The sequence below is a fragment of the Paramisgurnus dabryanus genome, chromosome 7 (assembly GCF_030506205.2).
Source record: "Paramisgurnus dabryanus chromosome 7, PD_genome_1.1, whole genome shotgun sequence".
In the NCBI taxonomy this organism is placed as follows: Eukaryota; Metazoa; Chordata; class Actinopteri; order Cypriniformes; family Cobitidae; genus Paramisgurnus; species Paramisgurnus dabryanus.
The window spans coordinates 2,601,974-2,622,701 of record NC_133343.1 but is presented as its reverse complement, the minus strand read 5'-3'; the positions used below and the strand labels follow the sequence as shown (position 1 = coordinate 2,622,701).

At 40.0% G+C, this 20,728-nt stretch overlaps 1 protein-coding gene across 12 annotated transcripts in view; it reads right to left on the bottom strand.

The window, feature by feature from the left end:
* Positions 1 to 20,728, bottom strand: part of ptprfa (protein tyrosine phosphatase receptor type Fa) — a 259,663-nt gene that overhangs the window by 74,863 nt on the left and 164,072 nt on the right. For 8 of the 12 annotated variants that reach the window (XM_073815321.1, XM_073815324.1, XM_065293836.2 and 5 more), the window contains 5 exons: positions 14,459 to 14,728; positions 10,468 to 11,049; positions 10,249 to 10,382; positions 10,024 to 10,168; positions 705 to 1,010 (listed from right to left, as the gene is read on the bottom strand). In XM_073815321.1, the coding sequence (XP_073671422.1) occupies positions 705 to 1,010; positions 10,024 to 10,168; positions 10,249 to 10,382; positions 10,468 to 11,049; positions 14,459 to 14,728 (1,437 nt within the window). The remainder of the gene's footprint in view (positions 1 to 704; positions 1,011 to 10,023; positions 10,169 to 10,248; positions 10,383 to 10,467; positions 11,050 to 14,458; positions 14,729 to 20,728) is intronic. The other 4 variants (XM_073815325.1, XM_065293841.2, XM_065293842.2 and 1 more) reach the window with 1 other exon arrangement.

Sequence of the window (20,728 nt, the reverse complement as noted above, 5' to 3'; positions counted from 1 at the left end):
ATCTGTCCTCAACAAATGCTTTGTGGTATCATTTAGGTACAAAGAACAAATGTAGCATTTATACATTGAAGTTATAAACTTTTCCATAAATGTTTTTTTATGTTCCATATACTTCCAGTTATTCTGGATTAATGGATGCTGATTTTTAAAAATTCTAAAGAGACAGTGAGAAAAGAGAAAATATTCTAGCAAATAAAATATTTTTAAAGTTGAGCATGACTACAAAGAAAATTTTCTATTATATATTCCTAAAAACCTGTAGTCATGTTTGTCTACTTCAGGTGTAGATGAGGAAGAGTGCTTCAGAAACCTCTCAAGAAAAGAAAACCCTCTGCCTTAAAAGTAACATGTGGTTATATAAGGCAATGTGAACCTCAACACGATCACCCACTCATTCTCTGTGCTTTTCTCCACACGAGACTTTTCATCAAGAAGTGATGATTTGACAAGTAAAATAATACACCGCACAGACCTCAGATTTCTACTGCACAAGAGCCAACTATTAAGGCCAAAAGAATGAGGAGCAACAGGAAAGTCTGGCGTACAGTAAAGAAAGAAACAGAAAGACCCACAGAGGAAAGTTGTTCAGGCAAGAAACCAAGAACCAGGCCGCACACCCGAAGTAGAGTTAGTTTTGGTGAGTTTGAAGACTTGAATAGAAGCAAAAAAGCAGGTCTGGAGAGGCAGAAGAGGTCGAGCATTACCGTCCTCTTGGGTTCTGATGCGGGTGCTGCCGCTCTCTGGCCCGGGCCCTACGTCAGTGTGTGCTTTGACCCACACCGTGTATTCCGTCCATTTCTCCAACCCCTCCAGCACGTAGCTGGACACATCCGCGGAGATGTCCGGCACCTCGTGCCGCTGCTGGTCTTCACCCGATGACGCCTTGTAGGCCAGAGAGTACCTGACGATGTTGCCATGACGATTAGCGGCAGGCGGAGCCGCCCAACTCACCTGGATGCTGGTGGAGGAGAGACTGAGCAGGTGAACTTCCTGTGGAGGAGCAGATGGTGCTGGAAAGAGGAGGAGGTGCAGGAAGAATGCATGAGCACATGTACTAAAAGAGTTATTTTTCTACAAAGCTATTGATGTAATATTAAAGGTTTTTCCAATCCGAGAATCGGTTCTTCTAGGTATCATTTGCTAAAAGTGGAAAATCACAGTCCTTGTGGGCTTTAAAAGCGCCAGTTTATAAAAAGCATTCTACAGAAAAATCTCAAGGGCATCAGAATGTAAAACCTTTTTGGAACTTTAATATTTGTCTTCACCATCTAAATACTGTATGTGGAGAAAAAGAAGCAGAGATTGATGGCTCCCTTCTGCTGTGTCTGTGTGTAGATGTGTGTGTTAAGGCATGTGTGACCGAAACCGAATGTATTTCTTTCTGACACACTCTCTTTGGCTGAGAGAAGTAAGAGGTATGATTGATGGCCAGTCCATCTCCGAGTTGCTGTATTGGTTATTTTTTAAAATCACTTGAGTTCACAGAAAATCCTGCTGCTCTTTATTTCTCATCCTGTGGACACGGCAAAAAAACCTAAAGAAAACTATACAGACGGTTTCAGTAGCAAACAACATAAATAGCTTTTGTGGACTGAACAAAACTTCCGGTAGACTTCCACATAGAATCAATAACAACAAAGTCCTTTTACAGTAGTTTACTTCTGATAACAAGGGAAATAAATGATAAGTAAATTCATATATCATAACTGTACATTCACACGGGGCGTAAGTGTTGACGCTTCCCATTCACTTTTAATGGGTGACGTCATGCATTGCCAAAGTTAATTGTGGATCCGTCTGCGCCACGTTTGTGCCGTTGCTCGCGACAGAAGTTGAACATTTCTCAACTTTTTAAGCGACAACGCGTGCATCAGCCAATCAGATTCCCTTATGCAAATTACCTAGGCAGAGCCAGGAAGACCGGTGCATGTTTTGCGGCCACTGTGATTGGCTGTTGGCCACGCTTCAGACAAGCCTTCCATCAAGCTTTAACGCTTTCGCCCATGTGAATCTACCATAACTAACGCATATCAACAATTACACTGATCTAACGTTACTGTGTAAAATTAATATATACGATTCACGCGTTTACTTTCTCCTTCTGATCAGATCACAGATCGGAGTAAACCACCCCCTTCAATACGATCCAAATTTGCATCCGATCGTCCTCAATCCTTTTGATTAAAGTGTTTGAAGGCTTTTCAACACAATTGAGCCATCAATACGACTACATCGTATTATTTGGTTGCATGTTAACGTACCTAATGTTAGCTACAGGTCTTTGAATTCTTGCCTGGCTGACAAACCTCTCCACACAGTTATGATCAATGCTCATCGTCTCCCCTCGTCTTAAGCAAACCAAAACAATTTATTTTCGACAAGGTATTGGTTTCAGAGTTCAGTTTAGCCCAGGTCTGAACTGTCCATCTGGAGGACGGGTGGACCTGTCTGTTATTTTGGCCATGAGGACCGGTGTTGTCATGCCACCGGATTGAAGGTTGCTGTCCTAGGATGCCAGCACTCACAATATTATCCAGCCCAGGTGAGAGATGTCCCCGCCGCTTTATGCCCACGTTGATTGTGTCATAATAGTCATAACACACGCGCAAACATTAGTAAATCACATTGCGTGAATAATTTAAAAAATCTCCTCCCACCAATTTTGCATCTGAAAGGAAAATTTCTAGAAATGCATAAGCAATAAGGTCAGCTGCAAAAATAACTAAACCACAACTTTTCAGTGCTAATTATTCGGGGTGTAACGCTTAACCGTGCAAATGCGCATTTTCTCAATGAATGAATTTTAATGAATTACGGTGAAATCCCAGCACTTCGCAAAGCCAGGGGGCGCTCTCATGAAGAAAATTCCTTTGTGCCACAGAAGAAGTAATATTACGAATGCTTATTTTCATGATAATAAAGAATATTTGTAATAATTTTGAATGAGGAGTGTTGTTTTTTTAAATGCACGTTATAAACGACTCCGACTCATAATGATTTTAGATTGATAAGGACTTCCTACTGACCAAATGCCGTAGTACACGCACAAGCTGTGCATGAAACAAAGATTCGCAGCCTTGCGATTCAGAATCGATTTCAGACAGACATTTTTAATGGCCCTTTAGTAAATCACGACAGTCGTTATTTAACGCCAAAATGATGGGTTGCGCTGGCGCAAGCTATTAATAAATCTGGCCCTTAGTGTAAATAGACAATATTTCTATATTCTTAAAGATTTTTTTTATTAGTGTAAATAGCATCTATGATAGCTATCTAATAGTATCTAATAGTAGCTATTGCTATTTCGTTTTGTGTAAATAGCCGCTGCCATATTTATTCAGCAAGTAGCAATGTAATGAGGCGAATAATGTACAGTCTGACGGTCAGTGTAATATAAATCCCTCCACTTTACATCTTGGTCACACTGTCTGTGTTTATTTTGCAATAATGCTTCTCGCTTTACCAAAATGATTGATGGTGGATATACAGTATGTGCTGACAATGAAGATAAGATAACTGCATCACTCGTGTTCTGTTGAGGAGAGAAGCCGCAAAACATCACAGTTATAATATAGAGAATGATAAACGAGGTGTTTTAATTCCACGCAGAAGATTAACAAACGTGTGTGAATCCCAAAAGACGGCCAATACATGAAGCTGAAACCACAGAGTGGCAGAAAAGGTGGGAGAACTGAGTGAGAAAACAAGATTACATTGAGAAAAAACAACAGATAGAGTTATGAGACACCAGACACATCTGGAGACGATCAAGAAGGTGTTAAAGAGAAAGACAGAGCGAGAAAACGAGCACATGAGCATACAGAGAGAGGAGGACAAAAAGACAATAAGTCCCGTCTTTACTGGTCACTTATTGCAGTTAACAGATCATGTGTGAACAAAACCTTTCTGGTAAATCAGTGCTGTCCATTTACTAGTAAGAGAGGTTGTAAGATCACCAGTTACTGGTAAACTTTGGAGTATGTGTGAACAGAGAATAAGAATTACCGACATTACAACTGACAATGTCAGAATGTGACAGCTTCAAGCCAATCATAAAGTTTTGTTACAGATGACGCGTTTACCCCCGCACTGTTTACAGATGCTTCCACATGCACGCACATCTCTTCACCAAAGTTGTTTAAAACAGCTTTCCATCTATTTTCCCAATTGCCCAAATCTCTGTGTAAACATTACTGCTGTTCAAGATGCAGATCAAGTTCAGTTTAAGTCACCTATTACAATGTTTAGCTCACAATCAAATGCATGACTGTCAGCATTGCCACAAAAGCGAAAACAACAAAATACGGACCGTGTATATGAAGTCATTACCGGCCATTGTTTACAAATACGACAAAGAACTTACCGCACGGCAGTTTAAAGGTAACTTCTGCTTTCTTACCGAGTTTACAGCTATTTCGATACTGATGTGTAAATGATGTCATACTGGTAAAACAACGAAACATTACTGCGTGTGTAAACAGCACATTCTTGTATTTACTGGTAATTCTGTTAAATTCATGGTAATTTACCGAAATGACTGTGTGAAACAGGCTAATGAGAAAAACAGCGGAAAGAAAATCAAAGTGATGCGGTGGAGACAGAGAGATAAAGGGAAGAGGAGAGAGAGAGAGAGAAATTGGTCATTGGGCGGTGGAAAAGAAAAAAGAGACGAAGGGCCCTATCTTGCACCCAGCGCAATTGACTTTGTCAGTGACGCATGTATCATTCGTATTTTGCACCGGCGCACAGCGGGTTTTTCCCTCCACAGACGCACGTCGGCAAACTAGGGAATGAACTTGCGCTCCCTGAGCATTCAGCTCAAAAAAAGAGGCGTGTTCCGGCGCAAACAATCCCGGAAGCTATTTTGCAGTTTCAAAAAACAATTGCGCCACTGACCAGAAAAAAAAGTTTAAAGTCAGTGGCGCATTGCTCATTATGCTATTTTAAGGGCGCATGCTTGACCATAATGTATAGCGTGCACAACGCGCATACACTTTGCTTATCTAATCTACACAGATGCAACAGTTATTTTTGCAAATCATAAATTGTTACACTAAAAAATATTAATACACGAGATAAGGGAAATCATAGTGGTGAGCATTGTGGTGATAGTTTTTATTTATTGTGTGGCTGCGTTAAAAAATTCTCATGCAAATAACGATTAAAATATTTTCATAAGTTTGTTGTGTGGCTGTGTTACGTTTATTTTATGTAAATAATAATTAAAATGTTTTCATAAGAAACCTTAATGTATATGAACTTGATTTGTAAGAGTACTTTGGGGTTGGACGATGGCGATGTCCTCTGCTGGCGTCTGTGTAGAGGCAGATCCACCTCCCGTTACACGGCGTGCCCGATTTATGCTGGCAAGCTTGGGATTATCCGTCTCCTGACATCATTGTAGCGCTTGGCGCAACGATGGGGAGGCCAGCTGATGAGACTGTGGCTATTTCCTCTCACGCCTGTTTAACCGACGCTGATTTGGGCGGGTTTCTCCTATCCCCATACAAAACAACTCTGTCTTTGACTGCTCTTACAAGAACGTGGGTCTCCTCAGCTGTGAACCGCTCCTGGCGTACGCCTGGTAAATCCGTCATAATAATAGCAACCCGCCATGGAACTTGCGCACTTGCATTTAAAGGGAATGCTGGATGACGTTCTGATTGGTTTATTTGACGTTACGCCCAATCCACACCTATGAATAATGAACCTACTTCAGACCAACCCCTTATTGATTTGCGCCCGGCGCAAGAGTTATTTCTCCCGCCGGGAAAATAGCAACAGCGCCCAAGATCCGCCCACAAACTCACTTGCGCGTTGCGCTTCGCACTTGCGTTTCAGATCGTTAAAATAGGGCCCGAAATGTGAGTGATGAAAACACATGATGTGGTAGGATGTGAGGTGTACTAAGGGTGACAGAACGTCTTGAAAAGGTGTGTTGGGTTACAATGAGAAGCCCTTCTCCCAAATCTACTCAACAGCATTTTAAACATCAAAAATGACATATTTAATTTCACAATGAAAAAATCATGCTGGCCAAACCTAGCAGCACAAAACAAAACAAAGTGTTCCAGCTAATAAACGACAAAAAGGATTTGGGGGTGGGGGTTGGGCGCGTGAAAGCACGGAAGGGAGGGGGAGGGGGAGGAGTTAGCTACGCTCCGTCTGTTTGAAAACAGTTCAAACGTCAACAATAACTAACGTCTCGCAGATTCGCTTAGAGAGCCTTTAATGGAGACAGAAGCTGTGTCCCAAATAACATACTATACACTATTACCCCACACTAAGTACCTGGCTAGTGTAGGAATTTTAGAAGACTAATATCATCCCTAAATGGATCACTTAAAGTCGGCATCAAATTTTAAAGGAAAAACTGTAATTTGTTTTGGAATATTGTGGTATTTTTGTTATCTGTGAGCTTAATTTTTTTTTATTCATGTGCCCTAATAATCTTTAATCAAAAACGCAAATCTCATCCCCTCCTCAAAACGATCTCTCTTTAATTTCGGTCATATGGTACGGCAGGGTGGGTGGGGTCTGGTAAAAGATCACAACAATTAGCAACACGATCCAATCAATGCTCGATGGACGAATTCAAATCCAGCCCTGCCTTATTTGATTTCAAAAGCTGGTTTTCCTCGGATATACGTCACCATGAGGGAAAAAAGACAATCGCTACTTCCGTTTCATGACGACTTTAATGTTTTTTTACTAACTGGTATAAGCGGTTCCCAGATGAGGGCAAATGACGTCAAACGTATAGTGCAATGAAAATCGCTTCGTATGCTGTTCTTTAATGTCACTGGATTGTTCATCATGACTTCAGTAGAAGCGTAACCGTCTCCGCAGGTAAACTTTGCTCTCACGGCATCTGAAAGCCTGAAAGCCTCTCCTCTCTCCCCGCCGTTAAGTAAGCAAAGCCGCAACAGCGAAATTTTCACTTTTTAATTTTCACTGCACTATTTATACTAGAAAATGGCATAGAATAGTGCATGCGATTTGGGACGCACCTAGATAGAGAGAGGATCGAGCTATTTGTGCTTGATCGTTTAGAATTGCCGTCTATAAAGAGGACTCAGAATCAGACGCAGTAAACATGCAGCGGGCGGTAGACAAGAGCTTTGAAACAGAGAGAAAGAAGAAGAAGAATATTGGTCTCTCAAGTCTTTAAGGACATAGGATAAAAAAGACGGATGAGGGGAGACATGAAGAAAAAGCAAGCGTTTCTATGGGAACAGAGCTTCTGCTTGGATCTTTTCTCTCAAAGCCGACACACGTAACAAATAGCTGTGAATAGCAGGAGATCTCTTCTCCCAGGAGCTGTCATAAATATCTCGGCTTTAGTTCATATCTCTGGAGCCGGAGGAAGATGAGGACAGAGATTAAACCGTACGGCCTGCGTCATGCTGACGCCACAGAGAACACACACACAGTCGGTAGGCCCGGATTAACACAATGTAGTGCCCCAAGGTGACCACGTTTGAAGTGCAGTACACAAATATGTTTCTACAGACTAACTTGTTTTACTAGTGGCACTGCAGCCCTTGACTAAAAAGTTTAGGAGCGCAAGCAGCACATTTATGGGCACACCTTAATACAGCTTGCAATGCAATTATTTACATTCCCCCCCAAAATAACCGTATTAGACAAATGCTTTGATAATAAACAGACTTAAAGGCAGGGTGCGTGATTTTTTAAAAAACACTTTGGAAAAGAGAGTCGGGCCGAGTAACAAAACACACTTGTAGCCAATCAACAGTAAGGGGCGTGTCTATGTCTACTAACCAAAATCTTTCCTGGGTTGCGTATGTGTCTATCAAAAAAAGGTCCAGATTCTATTGGAGTAGGGGTGTGTTTGTTTAGGTGATTTCAGATGTCAACATTGGCTTTCAGAGATCATGCACCCCGCCTTTAACTCTCTATGCATTTATTGCACATGCCATAATGCATAACCAATCAATGTTTCAGAATAAGAAGTTATGAACCAAAGAATCATACAACTAATTCTAGCCACAAGATATCCAAAAAGACATAACCATAAAGATTCCCTAAGCTGATCTTAGTTCAGCAGCTAGTAAATACAATCATTAGTTAGGTTGCAGGTAACATAGACTACACAAAAAGTTATATCCAGTGTTATCTAGTTAGCATATCGTAATGAGATGAGTGGCATGGCTATATAAGTTGATCCTTTACACACATCTCTTCTCGTCTTCTATCCAGTTTTCCTCACCTGGGCACCTGATGTCTAAGACCTTTATTCTCATCTTTAATGTTTTTGGTGTTAATAAGTTCTCACTCTCTCCATCTCTCACCTCTGCAATGTCTAATAACCCCTCACCTTCTCGCGGTTAAGTCAGAACCGTAAGATGTGAAGTTCACAAGGAGATGCGTAAAGTTAGACCCAAGGGTAGACACATCGAAGTTTGACACGTCGTGCAAATAAACCAAATTTACTCATCTTTCAACATGAAATAACAACTAGAAGAAATTTCAAATTTTCAAGTCGCACATGCACAAGTAGGCTACTTGTAAAAAATGCTTGCGATGTCTCAAAAGCTGGTCGCAGTCTGGAACCCTTGGTGCCCCCATGGGATGGTGCGCCCAATCCCGTCTATGGATAATCTGCCGAGTGTCACGCTTTACCATCCATGCAACTTTAAAGGGGGTCGCTCACCGGACGCGCAGCTCAGCACCGTGTTGAGTCGCGTCTAAGACAACTCGGAGGTATCGTAAACCGGAAGTGCACATTATAGAGCGCGAGCTTAGTCAGATAGCGTCTACTTCAAAATGCAAAATATAAGTTAGCAGCCAATGTTAATCGTTAATGATTTGGGACAAATACGATGTTATTTAATATTAAACTATGTGAGTGGCGCTCTGTGGCGCGAAAGGGATTTGAGCAACTTCCTGAGTGAAAGCTGGGCGCCGCGGACAGGTGCCACCTGTCGCGCCGGTGTGCGTATACTCATAGAAAACAATGTGTTTGATTTTTTAGAACAGCGCTGTGCGGCGCTGAGATGCATGTGGGCGACCCCCTAAAAAGACTCAATTCAATTCAATTCAATTTTATTTATATAGCGCTTTTCACAATTGTTAATTGTTGCAAAGCAGCTTTACATGAGTAGATGTAGAGGAGAACACAGAAAATCAATAGATATAAGAAGTAGAATATAGTGGCTAAGGTTAAACCGTACAAGCGAGCGTATTAATAATGTAACGTATACAGTAAAGTGCTAAGTTAAGCCAAAGTTGTCTGACTCTCCCTGGGACAAAAAAAACCCCTAGGAGAAAACCCGGTGGGAAAAACTCCTAGAAGGACAAAAACCCTTGCGAGAAATTAATATATATTTATATATATATAGACACGGTAGGGATAGGAAGCCGGTAAGGCATTAAACTGGTTCACCCGGTGGTCGTTGGTTGCGCATCAGCTGGGCATCACTTTGAAGGACACTCTGATGTGATTCAGCCCAAATGTCGGAAAATATAAAATGAAGGACAGCGATGCTCTGCTCTAGAAAATACAGAACTTCTAAACACTTAAAATGTTTTAGGATGGTATAAAATTTTGTCATTAGGGTGACCAATCTCAAATTGTGTTTTGGGAACATGAAAATCCCATATACTAAAATAAATCAACTTTGAGTGTATTCTTGTTTTGCCTTACTAAAAAAAATTATACATTCTCAAAAAAAGAAAAATTGCGACATATTGCACAGATTGTACTTCAATGCTTCACAGCCTTGTTTTATTTACATAAAACCAGCCATAAAAAGGTTATAATAGAAGCAAAATGCCATATGCTCTTAATGTTTCCTTAACAGTTTAACTGAATGTTTCAGTTAATCTGGGATAAAGTACTATATTGGGGAGTGATGCAGCGACGTAAATTTTAAAACACAATAAAAAATGTATGGATGTAGATATGGCTTTAACACAGCTTTCTAAAAAGCGTCCTAGGAGACATTAGATTGAGCTCTTGTTCTGTATATACGTTTAAAGACCGGATGCTATACATACTGGACTGAGCTGTCCGGGCCTCTATGGGTGATGTGAAGACGCCAAGCCCCATTTCAGAGCGAGCTGCCAATGAAAACCTGTAGAGCGTGTCCGGCTTTAGTCCTTCAACAGCATAAGAACCTGCTGGGTTAAAGGTGATGTGATTCTGTGAAGAATAAAAAAAAGAATGAGACACACAAACATAGGCAGCACAGAATACTGATCAAGCTGTGTTTTGGCTTGTACCTTGTTTTCAGAATCAGCTTCCCAATACACAAGCTCATACTTGATGATCTGGTCCTGGACGGGCCACAACCATGACAGCATGATCCTGGTGTCGAGCTCAGCTTCTGCTTCAAAGCCAGTGGGCTGTGCTGGGACTGCGGGTCGACAGGACCGAACGATCTTAGCATGTGAAATCTCACAGTATATATCAGAGACCCTGTAACATAAAGACGAGCTTACCTCCCTGCTGTGTTTTAACCTGCAGTACATCACACGGCGGCCCATCGCCCACAGAGGTGAACGCCAGCACGCGGATCCCGTACGTGATGTCGGGGACGAGGCCAGAGATGGTGGTCAGGCTGCCGTCCTCCGTGTTGTGTTTCTGCCAGGTGCTGAGGGGCAAGTGCATGTCGGACGTGTAGTACACTCGGTATCCTCGTATCTGTCCGTTGGGCTCTTCGGGAGCCTCCCACTGCACCAACATGGTGGTGGCGCTCAGCATCCGAGCCTGGACACGCAGGGGAGGTGAGGAGGGCGCCTGCTCGCTGGTCCGCGTCTCCACCGCACCGCTTGGAGGCCCACGCCCGATGTTATTGACCGCCATGACGCGGAATTCATACTCGGAGTAAGGGCTCAACCCCCCGATGCTGTAGCGGGTGGAGGCCACGCCGTCCACTTCCTGAAACCCGTTTTCGGAGACTTTGGCGCGGTATTGAATCACATAGTACGACACGGGTTCAGGGTTACCAGAGTCCCATGTTAGAGTTACGCTGGTGGCGGTGGTTTCTGTGACGATCAGAGAGGTGGGAGGGCGGGGTAGAGCTGCGAACAGACAAATATATATCATTTTATTTAGTATAGATTTATATATAATATAATATTAATAAAGATTTATTTGTTTCCTTATGGTATAACACTGTTATTACTCCGGCTCTCTGTCATTGACTAGTGCGGTCAGGTCAGCTTATTTCCACAGGAGATCGAAAAAAGTGCCTGTGTTGTAATAAAACAGCCTCTGAAATTGACTCTAAACCATTTTTGTGCTGTATGCAGCTGTCAAAGTCTAAAACAGATCAGCGTGACTGGGCAGCAGTAGAGTGGAACAGGACAGAAAATCCTCGGAAACCTGTGGCTAAGTGCCGCTTTAAGAGACTTACGGCTTCACAGCGGCACCGCAGGCCAGCAAATCCCAAAACACATGACATTAACCTCAACTAATATGATAATGCACGAGTGTAAAAGGCCGAGTGGATTCACAGTAATGCCACATTCGCTTTGATCAATGCTAATTCTGTAATTCTTACTTCTGTAAATTCCTCTCTGGGTACTAGAACAAATGCTTGCTTAATACATTTAAAAACCCTTTCACACAGACCATTGATCACTGAAAATTGCCATAAAATTGCCAAAGTGCCTTTTGTGTGAATGCAAACACGTCCTGAAATTGATCCCGGGAGAGGGACGTAGTAACCTTGCCATCCCAGATGTCGTAAGGGGTGTGTTGCAGTGACCTAGGGGCAACTTTCGGTCTCTATCGTAAATCCAACACAAAAGTGACTTAAATTGCAATTCATTGACTGGCCACTAGAGACAGGCTCCAGGAGGAAGTCATTTCCCATAGACCTCCATGTTAAAATGGCCATCTTTAAAGCAGAAATAAATATGTTTACAGCCTGGCACAAAAAGTGTTTTTGGTCTATATTGCAAATTTTGCCCTTAAAGGGACACTCCACTTTTTTGAAAATATGCTAATATTCGAGCTCGTTTTGGAATCCATTTAGCCGATCTTCGGGTCTGGCGCTAGCACTTTTTGCATAGTTTAGCACAATCCAGTGAATCTGATTAGACCATTAGCATCACGCTCAAAAATAACCAAAGAGTTTCAATATTTTTCCTATTTAAAAATCGACGTTTCTGTAGTAACATCATGTACTAAGAACGATGGAAAATTAACATTTTCTAGGCAGATATGGCTAGAAACTATACTCTGATTCTGGCGTAATAATCAAGGACTTTGCTGCCGTACCCTTGGATTCTTTCAAAAGCAGGGGACTATTTTCGGGCACTGCGTAATATCATTGCGTCTCCTGCAGCCATGTTACGGCAGCAAAGTCCCTGGTTATTACGACAGAATGAGATTACAGTTCCTAGCCATTTCGGCCTAGAAAATCGCAACTTTTTATTTTCTGTCTGTCTTAGTACACGATGTAACTACAGAAGAGTCAAGTTTTAAATAAAAAATATTGAAAACTTTTTTGTCATTTTTAGCGCAATGCTAATGGACTAATCAGATTCAATAGATTGTGCTAGGCTATGCTAAAAGTGCTAGCGCCAGACCCAGAGATCGGCTGAATGGATTCCAAAACTGTAAAAATCAAATGTTTAACCCTAGGGGAGCTGGAAATTGAACCTATTTTAAAAAAGTGGAGTGTCCCTTTAATGACAACTGTAAGGGGGAGTGATTTTTTTTTGTAACTCATCTGTTTAAATTGTATTAAGCATTACAATTCTGCATAATTAAGGGTGTGGCTGGTTGAGTGACAGGTGTCGCTGCTGTCACTCCTGTCGAGCTAGGTGGGCGTGGTTTCAGTCACCTTTGGTCCCGCCTCTTTGCCGATTTTTGGTTGACACGCTGCCAAGATGTGCAACATGATTAACTGAATAGTTCTACTATTGCATGCAATTATAAAATCATCAGAAAATAATTAATATATTTAATTCAATACATTTGTATGTATATATAGTTTGTTGGTGCTTCCTGCTCTTTTTCGTTATTATTATTATAATTGTTATAATTACCATTTTTTTAAAGCCAGAATTAAAAATGTTTCAAAGCATTGAACGTTTTTGTCAGAGCCTGAGTCTTAATTTTGACATTAATTTTTATTTTTACACCAGATATATCGGTTCAAAATATTGGTAATCGGTTTACTTGATCAGTTATAATCGGTATCGACATCGGCTCTGAAAAACACATATCGGTCGACCTCTATCACAGACACTACATGCATATTTTTACAGTCTATGGTATTAATGAACGCGTCTTCGCAATTACATAGCTTTCATTCAGCTCTTTGACTGGGGGTCAACATTCAAGACGAAAAAATGTCAGCAAACTGGAATAAAGCAGAGATCAGGGAGCTTGTGACTATCCACAGTTAAACTGAGATCATTCACCAGCTTAATGAAACGATATAAGATGTGCTAGTCTATGATCCAATCAGATAACAAATGCGAGAGAGAAAAATCACTGATCATAAGCAAACCTAAGATGCTTGACAGTCAGTGACATCAGATCAGTCAGTGCGAATGAAGCAAAATGATTCTGGGACAAATCCTGGGACCATTATCCGTGTATTTTTCATGAAGAAGTATGTGTTTGACCATTGCCAATGGTATTACAATTCCTCATTACTGAAGTTATGAAGAGGGAATACTAAATAAATTACGGATTTATATCACAACGCATATTTTTTTAAATTCGCAAATGCTTTCCAAAGTGAACAAACACAGAGGGAACGCTCTCACATGCAGCATTCAACATGATGTATTTGGGACAATTAAATGTTTCCCGCAGATTCATTATCGAGCGAGAGCCCTTTAAAAATAATCTGTAATGATGATGGGGAGCTCGGAGAGCTTGTTCGTGCCGTCGAGGAGGAAAAGAAGAGGAGAAAGATCTCCTCTTCACATTTCAGCTCGGATGAAACACTGATGAGTTGATTGCATGCGCGGCCTGTCTGCGGGTCGCTGGGAATTCCCATGAGCGTGATATTGATGAGACTTCTCTCAGCCCAGCCTCCGATCTGATTACAGCAACTTGGTTTGTGAGTGTCTGGATAATCACAGACTTTAAATACACAACTGATAGCATCGCTAGAGAAGGAAGGATTACTTAAGGACAAGACAAAAATAGAAATGTTCAGCTTGATGCGGTTACATCAAATTGTATTTATAAAGGATAAAGGCACTTACTCCTTTCTTTTGTGCATAATGTGATAAGTCAGGTGTCATGTCTAAATTTGAACGGTTGATCACGGACCAATCAGGTATCAAGCATTATTAATACTAATAAATGCATCAAAAAAGAAAATGTGAAACGGGTCTTCATAATATAACTTCGAAATAGTTCATTCAGCAAGCCATCGATTTAAATGTTACTCTGATTTTAAGTTGTTTTGAAAAGAACATAATACCTCCGAATATAAGCTGGGTGACAGTGATGTCTTACCTTTAACAGTGATCTGAGCCGTGGTGTCAATCATACCCAGAGAGGAAATAGCCACACAGGTATAATTAGCCGACTGGCGGATGTTGGTGAGCTCCAAAACGTTTCGGCCGATGGGCATCTCCTCCTCCTTGGTGAGCTCCGTCTCACCCTTCATCCACTTCACGTAGGGCATGGGCGCGCCCACCGCCACGCAGGTGAGGTTAACACTGCCGCCCGGCATCACCTCGTGATTGGTGGGCGGGATTGAGAAGCGTGGCGGAACCCGCCGGACTGTTGGAGGAGGGCAGATATTGTTACAAGCAGAATATTGATGGGGAAACAAAAACACAATTCTGCATTGAGACTCTGGCTAAACACCATTGCGTTATGGGATACGGGGGCATTTCGTTTGTTTAATTACACTGGACACTTTTGCACTGTTTAACAATAAGAGCAAGAATTTTTTCCAATTTTGGGTTGGGGCCCTTAAGTAGTAAAGTCTTCTTATTGACTCATTAAATTTAATTCTCCAAAGCACTTTTCACTGTAACACAACTAAATGACCTCTGTCTTCATTATAAATGCACAGTAAAGGTGCAGAAAAAAAGCATGTGATTAAAAACATTGAATACGCTTTACCGATCTACTGTATATTACTGGAGCTCGAATTCTTAAGTAGGGACACACCAAACCGATGCCAATAAAGTAGCGCAGACAATGAAGTCAGCTCAAATTGCGCGAGTTGCCCTGACACACTATACAGACGACGGCAAAGTAGCACATCAGTACTGCGTCGGCTTGAGATAACTTTCCCATGCTTCCCAATTTTCAACACTGTGAGATGTAAAAAATAAGATTAGCGTTCCCGATTTGTCATTTGCTTGCTGTTTTTCTTCTTGTGCACTGGCTGGCTATACCAAACAGCCAGTTAGAATGATCCAACACCACCAATTCAACATGCTGAATTGGCCAAAAATAAGTTAAAAGTCACTGACTTTAGTGGATGGTGCAAAACATACAGGAAAAGTAACTCAAAGCACGGACAACCGAGCATCGGCTTGGTGTGTACCGGCTTTATATGGGCATTTAAAATCACGACTATGATTGACAGACACTCAACAATATGAGTGTTATTTAAAGATTTGAACTTTGACTTTCTCATCATCGTGACTGATATTTTAGTCATTACTCTAAACACCCTAAAGGACGTTTTTAAAGGGCTAGAAGGATGAATCAAATCTAGATGAAGAGCAGCATCTTTTGATGGCTGATGATTATGAACATTACACAATAATCTGATACTGTATCTTATTTTAGCTGACCGTTAAATATTCACAAGACACACCTTGTATCCGCAGATCTCTTATAAATAAAGCTTATTTCCTATAGACTAAATAGGGAAAATGTTGAAGGAGAGACCGCTATTAAGCAGATTCCTGCCATTTTTTTGCAGTTGGGTTATGAACAGAAGTCTTTAACATTTCAGAGTAAAACCACAAACAAGTTTGAACTTTGAAAAGCTCGATATCGCTTCCAGATCTCAACATTACCTGCTCATATCCTGACACAGGAAATAATTGTGGATAAATAAGGAAAGTATGAAGAAGAGTGATTGGAAATGCTCCGTGTTTACTTGACTTGAATGTGTTTTTGGTAACTGAGCGCTGGCTAGCACCCAAACTCCAACACAATGTTTCAGTCATATGTCACTTTCTCTCTCTTTCACACACATTTTAAATGTTTTATGTGGATGTAATTGTGTCTTTCTGAATTACTGGCAGCAGTTACGACAGATGAGATTTAACAGCGAGCATTCAGAGCAGCTGCTTGTCACCAATCTTCAATGTATAGTTAGTTGTTTAAGTAATTTGTCTGTGCGAAGCGAGAATCAAAGCAAACACAAGATTTGCAGTCCCTCCAGAAAACAAGGGTTACATAAGTAACCCGAGACTATTGAATGCATAATCAGCTAAAGTCCGCATATTTGTGCAGGGCCGCATTTTTAAATACACCGCACTTTCGTCGCATTAATTGCAGATTTCTGCTCGCAAAATATGCGGGGCTTGGATGATTTCATAATCCCCACATTTTCAGAGCAAAAAGTCATATCTTAGCAGAAAGTTGAAAAATGTCGCATTTATGTTAGAAAGTGACGTAATTACACAACTTGAACATCAAAAAACATAATTTTTGCAAGAAAACGTGCCGCGAGATCAAGGATTTTTGCCCGCAACAATCACAAAAAAAACTGTTTTTCTGGAAGGACTGAATCTAGCTGTGTGGAGTGGGACTTGTTATGATGATATTTTACTGTGGGAGGGGCTAAGTACGGTGGCCCTGAAGTGCAAACCACAACAACAAATTACTCAACAACAAATTAAAAAACAACAACAAATTAAAAAACACTACAGCAAATTAAAAAACACTACAACAAATTAAAAAACACCACAACAAATTAAAAAACACTGCAACAAATTAAAAAACAACAACAAATTTAAAAAACACTACAGCAAATTAAAAAACACTACAACAAAACAAAAAACACCACAACAAATTAAAAAACACTGCAACAAATTAAAAAACAACAACAAATTTAAAAAACACTACAGCAAATTAAAAAACACTACAACAAATTAAAAAACACCACAACAAATTAAAAAACACTGCAACAAATTAAAAAACAACAACAAATTTAAAAAACACTACAGCAAATTAAAAAACACTACAACAAATTAAAAAACACCACAACAAATTAAAAAACACTGCAACAAATTAAAAAACAACAACAAATTTAAAAAACACTACAGCAAATTAAAAACCATTACAGCAAATTAAAAAACACTACAACAAAACAAAAAACAAATACAAAATAAAAAACACAACAGCAAGTTAAAAAAACACTACAGCAAATTAAAAAACACAACTACAAATTAAAAAACACTACAACAAATTAAAAACACAACTACAAATTAAAAAACACTACAACAAAATAAAAAAACCATAACAAAATAAAAAACACAACGGCAAGTAAAAAAAACACTACAACAAATTAAAAAACACTACAACAAAATAAAAAACACAACAACAAAATAAAAAAAGAATAATTTCCGGTTCAAAAGCCGAACTGCAGTGTCGTCCAATCAGCGATGTCTCATGTTGCCCACTGGTACCTACCTCTTCCGGTAGGTTAATGTAGTTGTGTTTTTTAATTTGTAGTTGTGTTTTTTAATTTGTAGTTGTGTTTTTAATTTGTTGTTGTGTTTTTTAATTTGTAGTTGTGTTTTTTTATTTGTTGTAGTGTTTTTTTTTACTTGCTGTTGTGTTTTTTATTTTGTAATGGTTTTTTATTTTGTTGTAGTGTTTTTTAATTTCTTGTAGTGTTTTTTTAACTTGCTGTAGTGTTTTTTTATTTGTTGTTGTTTTTTAATTTGTTGTTGTTTTTTAATTTGTTGTTGTTTTTTAATTAGTTGTTGATGTTTAGTAATTTGTTGTTGTGGTTTGCACTTCAGGGCCACCGTAGGCTAAGTGATGCAACATGATTACAACAAAATCCAAGTAATTAAACATTAAAGTTTTATCACACGGGGACTGGATGATATATATTGATATGATAATATTGAATTTAATGCAAACTCTGCTAAATTTTTGCCAATTGATCTCTAATGGATTCTCTGCATTTTCTTAAGCTAATGCATTGTTTTTTGAATTTCATTGCTTAAAAAATTAAATATTGAAATATACCGATATGAACTGAGGTCAGAAAATGTGTTGCAATTTTTAGTGCAAATTTTTAAAAAGCTGCAGCAGAATCAAGCATTTTTGCGGCAGAATCATGAAAAAACGTTTGCGAAATCTTGTGTTCTGCAACTTTGCTATGATTCAGATAGACAATGCTGGGGTTGAGATAGCGTAAATGAAACCGATGATTTGTGTGTGTGCTCGACATAAGTCAGTAAACACTGAGCAAGTTAGGCTTAAGATTTCTGATCTGTGCCGGCCGTGGCCAGGGGCGGCCGGAGTGATTGTCAGATTAAGAGATAATCACATAGTTTCAGGGACGGAGTTTGTTAGTCGGGCAGAAGTGCCTGAAGGTTTAGAGTGTGAGAAAGATATCACATTAGTCCACATTAGTCACTGTACATAGAGAGGATGATGTTATCCATGGATATGTGAGATGAGTACGACATGATGGCAAGAGTTTGACATAGTTAGAGCTTGTTAAGGAAGTCTGAGAGTCTCTGTTTGCTAGTAAAACAGACGGACGTGAGCGAGGGATGTCAGCAGCAATGAGGTTAGAAGATGGGTTGATGACTTTAGTGTTTCTGAGAGTGTTAACAGAGCAATGAAAGCTTGCAGTTAGACATGCACACAAACACATATGAAGATAGAGAGAACGGGAGAGAAACATTTAAAGAGCTGCATTGGGTAAAATTGGTGCAGCATGCTGGGACGTATTTAATGCACAAGAGATTTTATACACAAACACACACAAATAATTTAATGCATATCAATGGATGTGCATGCATGAAGCAAAGAAGCACATCAGCAATTGTTAACAGAGCATGCATGTGTGACCAATACACTGAAACAAACAATGAAAAATCAATTCCAAACAAACAAATCACATCATGTACAGCGTAGTGCAAAGAATCCAATTTCAGCTCTGTCTGATCGATAGAAAATAGGTGATTGGATTTCTCTCTCATACGAGAGAGATCCCACAACAAGCCAAACAGACCTCATCCTGCCAATATTTGTGCTCTCAAGGCTAAAAGCGACGTTTGAACCGTTTATATCTGGTAATAAATCTGCTGGCCTGGGGTCTCTAATCAATGTCAGAGATTTACTGTACCAATACGACACATTACAAAAACAATGCAGAAAAATACTCAAGAGTAAACTAATTCAGAAGCAAATGGTCAATAAAAAAATGTAACTATTCAAAATAATAAATTAAGTAAATTAAATAGTTTCAGGTTTTTCCACAGGCTGTACATTATTGTTGCTTCTCTATGCCCCGCCTTTTTGAAACGCGTTTTGCAATTTTTACAAAGCTCATCGTTCTAAAGCGTAATGGTGCATTCACACCAGCAAAAACACGCTTTTCGCATGTAGTTGGATGCTTGAACATTTGAGTTTACTCACTTCATTTGCGCGTGAAAGCCGTGCGCTTCTGCCACTCCGCTGATACTCCGCTCGCTTCCTGTAATCACATTACTACTACAACAAGTTCCTGATTGGTTAACGCGGCACGGAAATCCGGCGAAGTTCAGATTTTTCAAGTCGCGCGTTTCCCGCGGCAATGCTCAATTCACGCGGAATGTGTCATTCGTGCCGTAGGATGCCTAATCGCGTCTTTGTATTGAATTTAAGATCAACGTTTTGGCCGTTAAATTCTTTCGTTCGTGATTGACAGGTGTGGAAAGACAAATGGTGACACTAAAACTAGATTTTCTCTGTAACTGACATGAAAGGTCACAAACTAAGACTACATAGATTATGAATGTTGGCACGTATCAAGTGTGCTGTGCAGGTGCCAGTATGAGAGATGGCAGATCTGATGAGAACGTGCCGGAGGCCACAGAAATAGAGGCATGCGTTCAGACATGAAGAACTAAATAACCTTACAATGAAAAAAATCCACCCACCCCTTCTTTTTTAATCCTCAACCAAAGCAGTCTCATGCTCTTTTGATTCTCTTGCTAATATGACATCACACGGATAAAGCCCCGCCCACAACCACTGACTGACTGGTTAGCCGAAAGCTTTTCTAAATGTGCTTGTTAGCACGGTGTAGCGCTAATATACCTAAAGATACTATTGACTGTATTTACAAGAATCAGATCTATTTTAACCGAAAGCTCATTTGCATTTAAAGGTATAGACATAAAACATCTCTCTTTTTGTTTTTGACTAAATATGGGTACAATAGATCTGAGAGCTATTTTGAGCAAAAATTTCAGTTATATTCTAGGCACACCTGAGACATTAAATCTTGTAAAAATGGGCATAATATGTGTCCATTCGGAGACTGTGACCCTAGACGACCAACACTCAACACAATATGTTGTTTCTATTTTTCTTCCCAAATCCAAAAGCGAAAAGTGAATTTGTCAATGTCACCCGATGTTCTTGTCTAAATGAAACAGCTTGTTTTGGTGATAACGAAAAGAGGACAGTGTTTGTCTGCTCTGCTGAGAACAAACGCCCGGGTCTGGGTCTGAAAGGATTTATTTGAGAAGATAATGGAGACCTTTTAACAAAAAGCCTCATTGCTATTTGCTCTCTGTT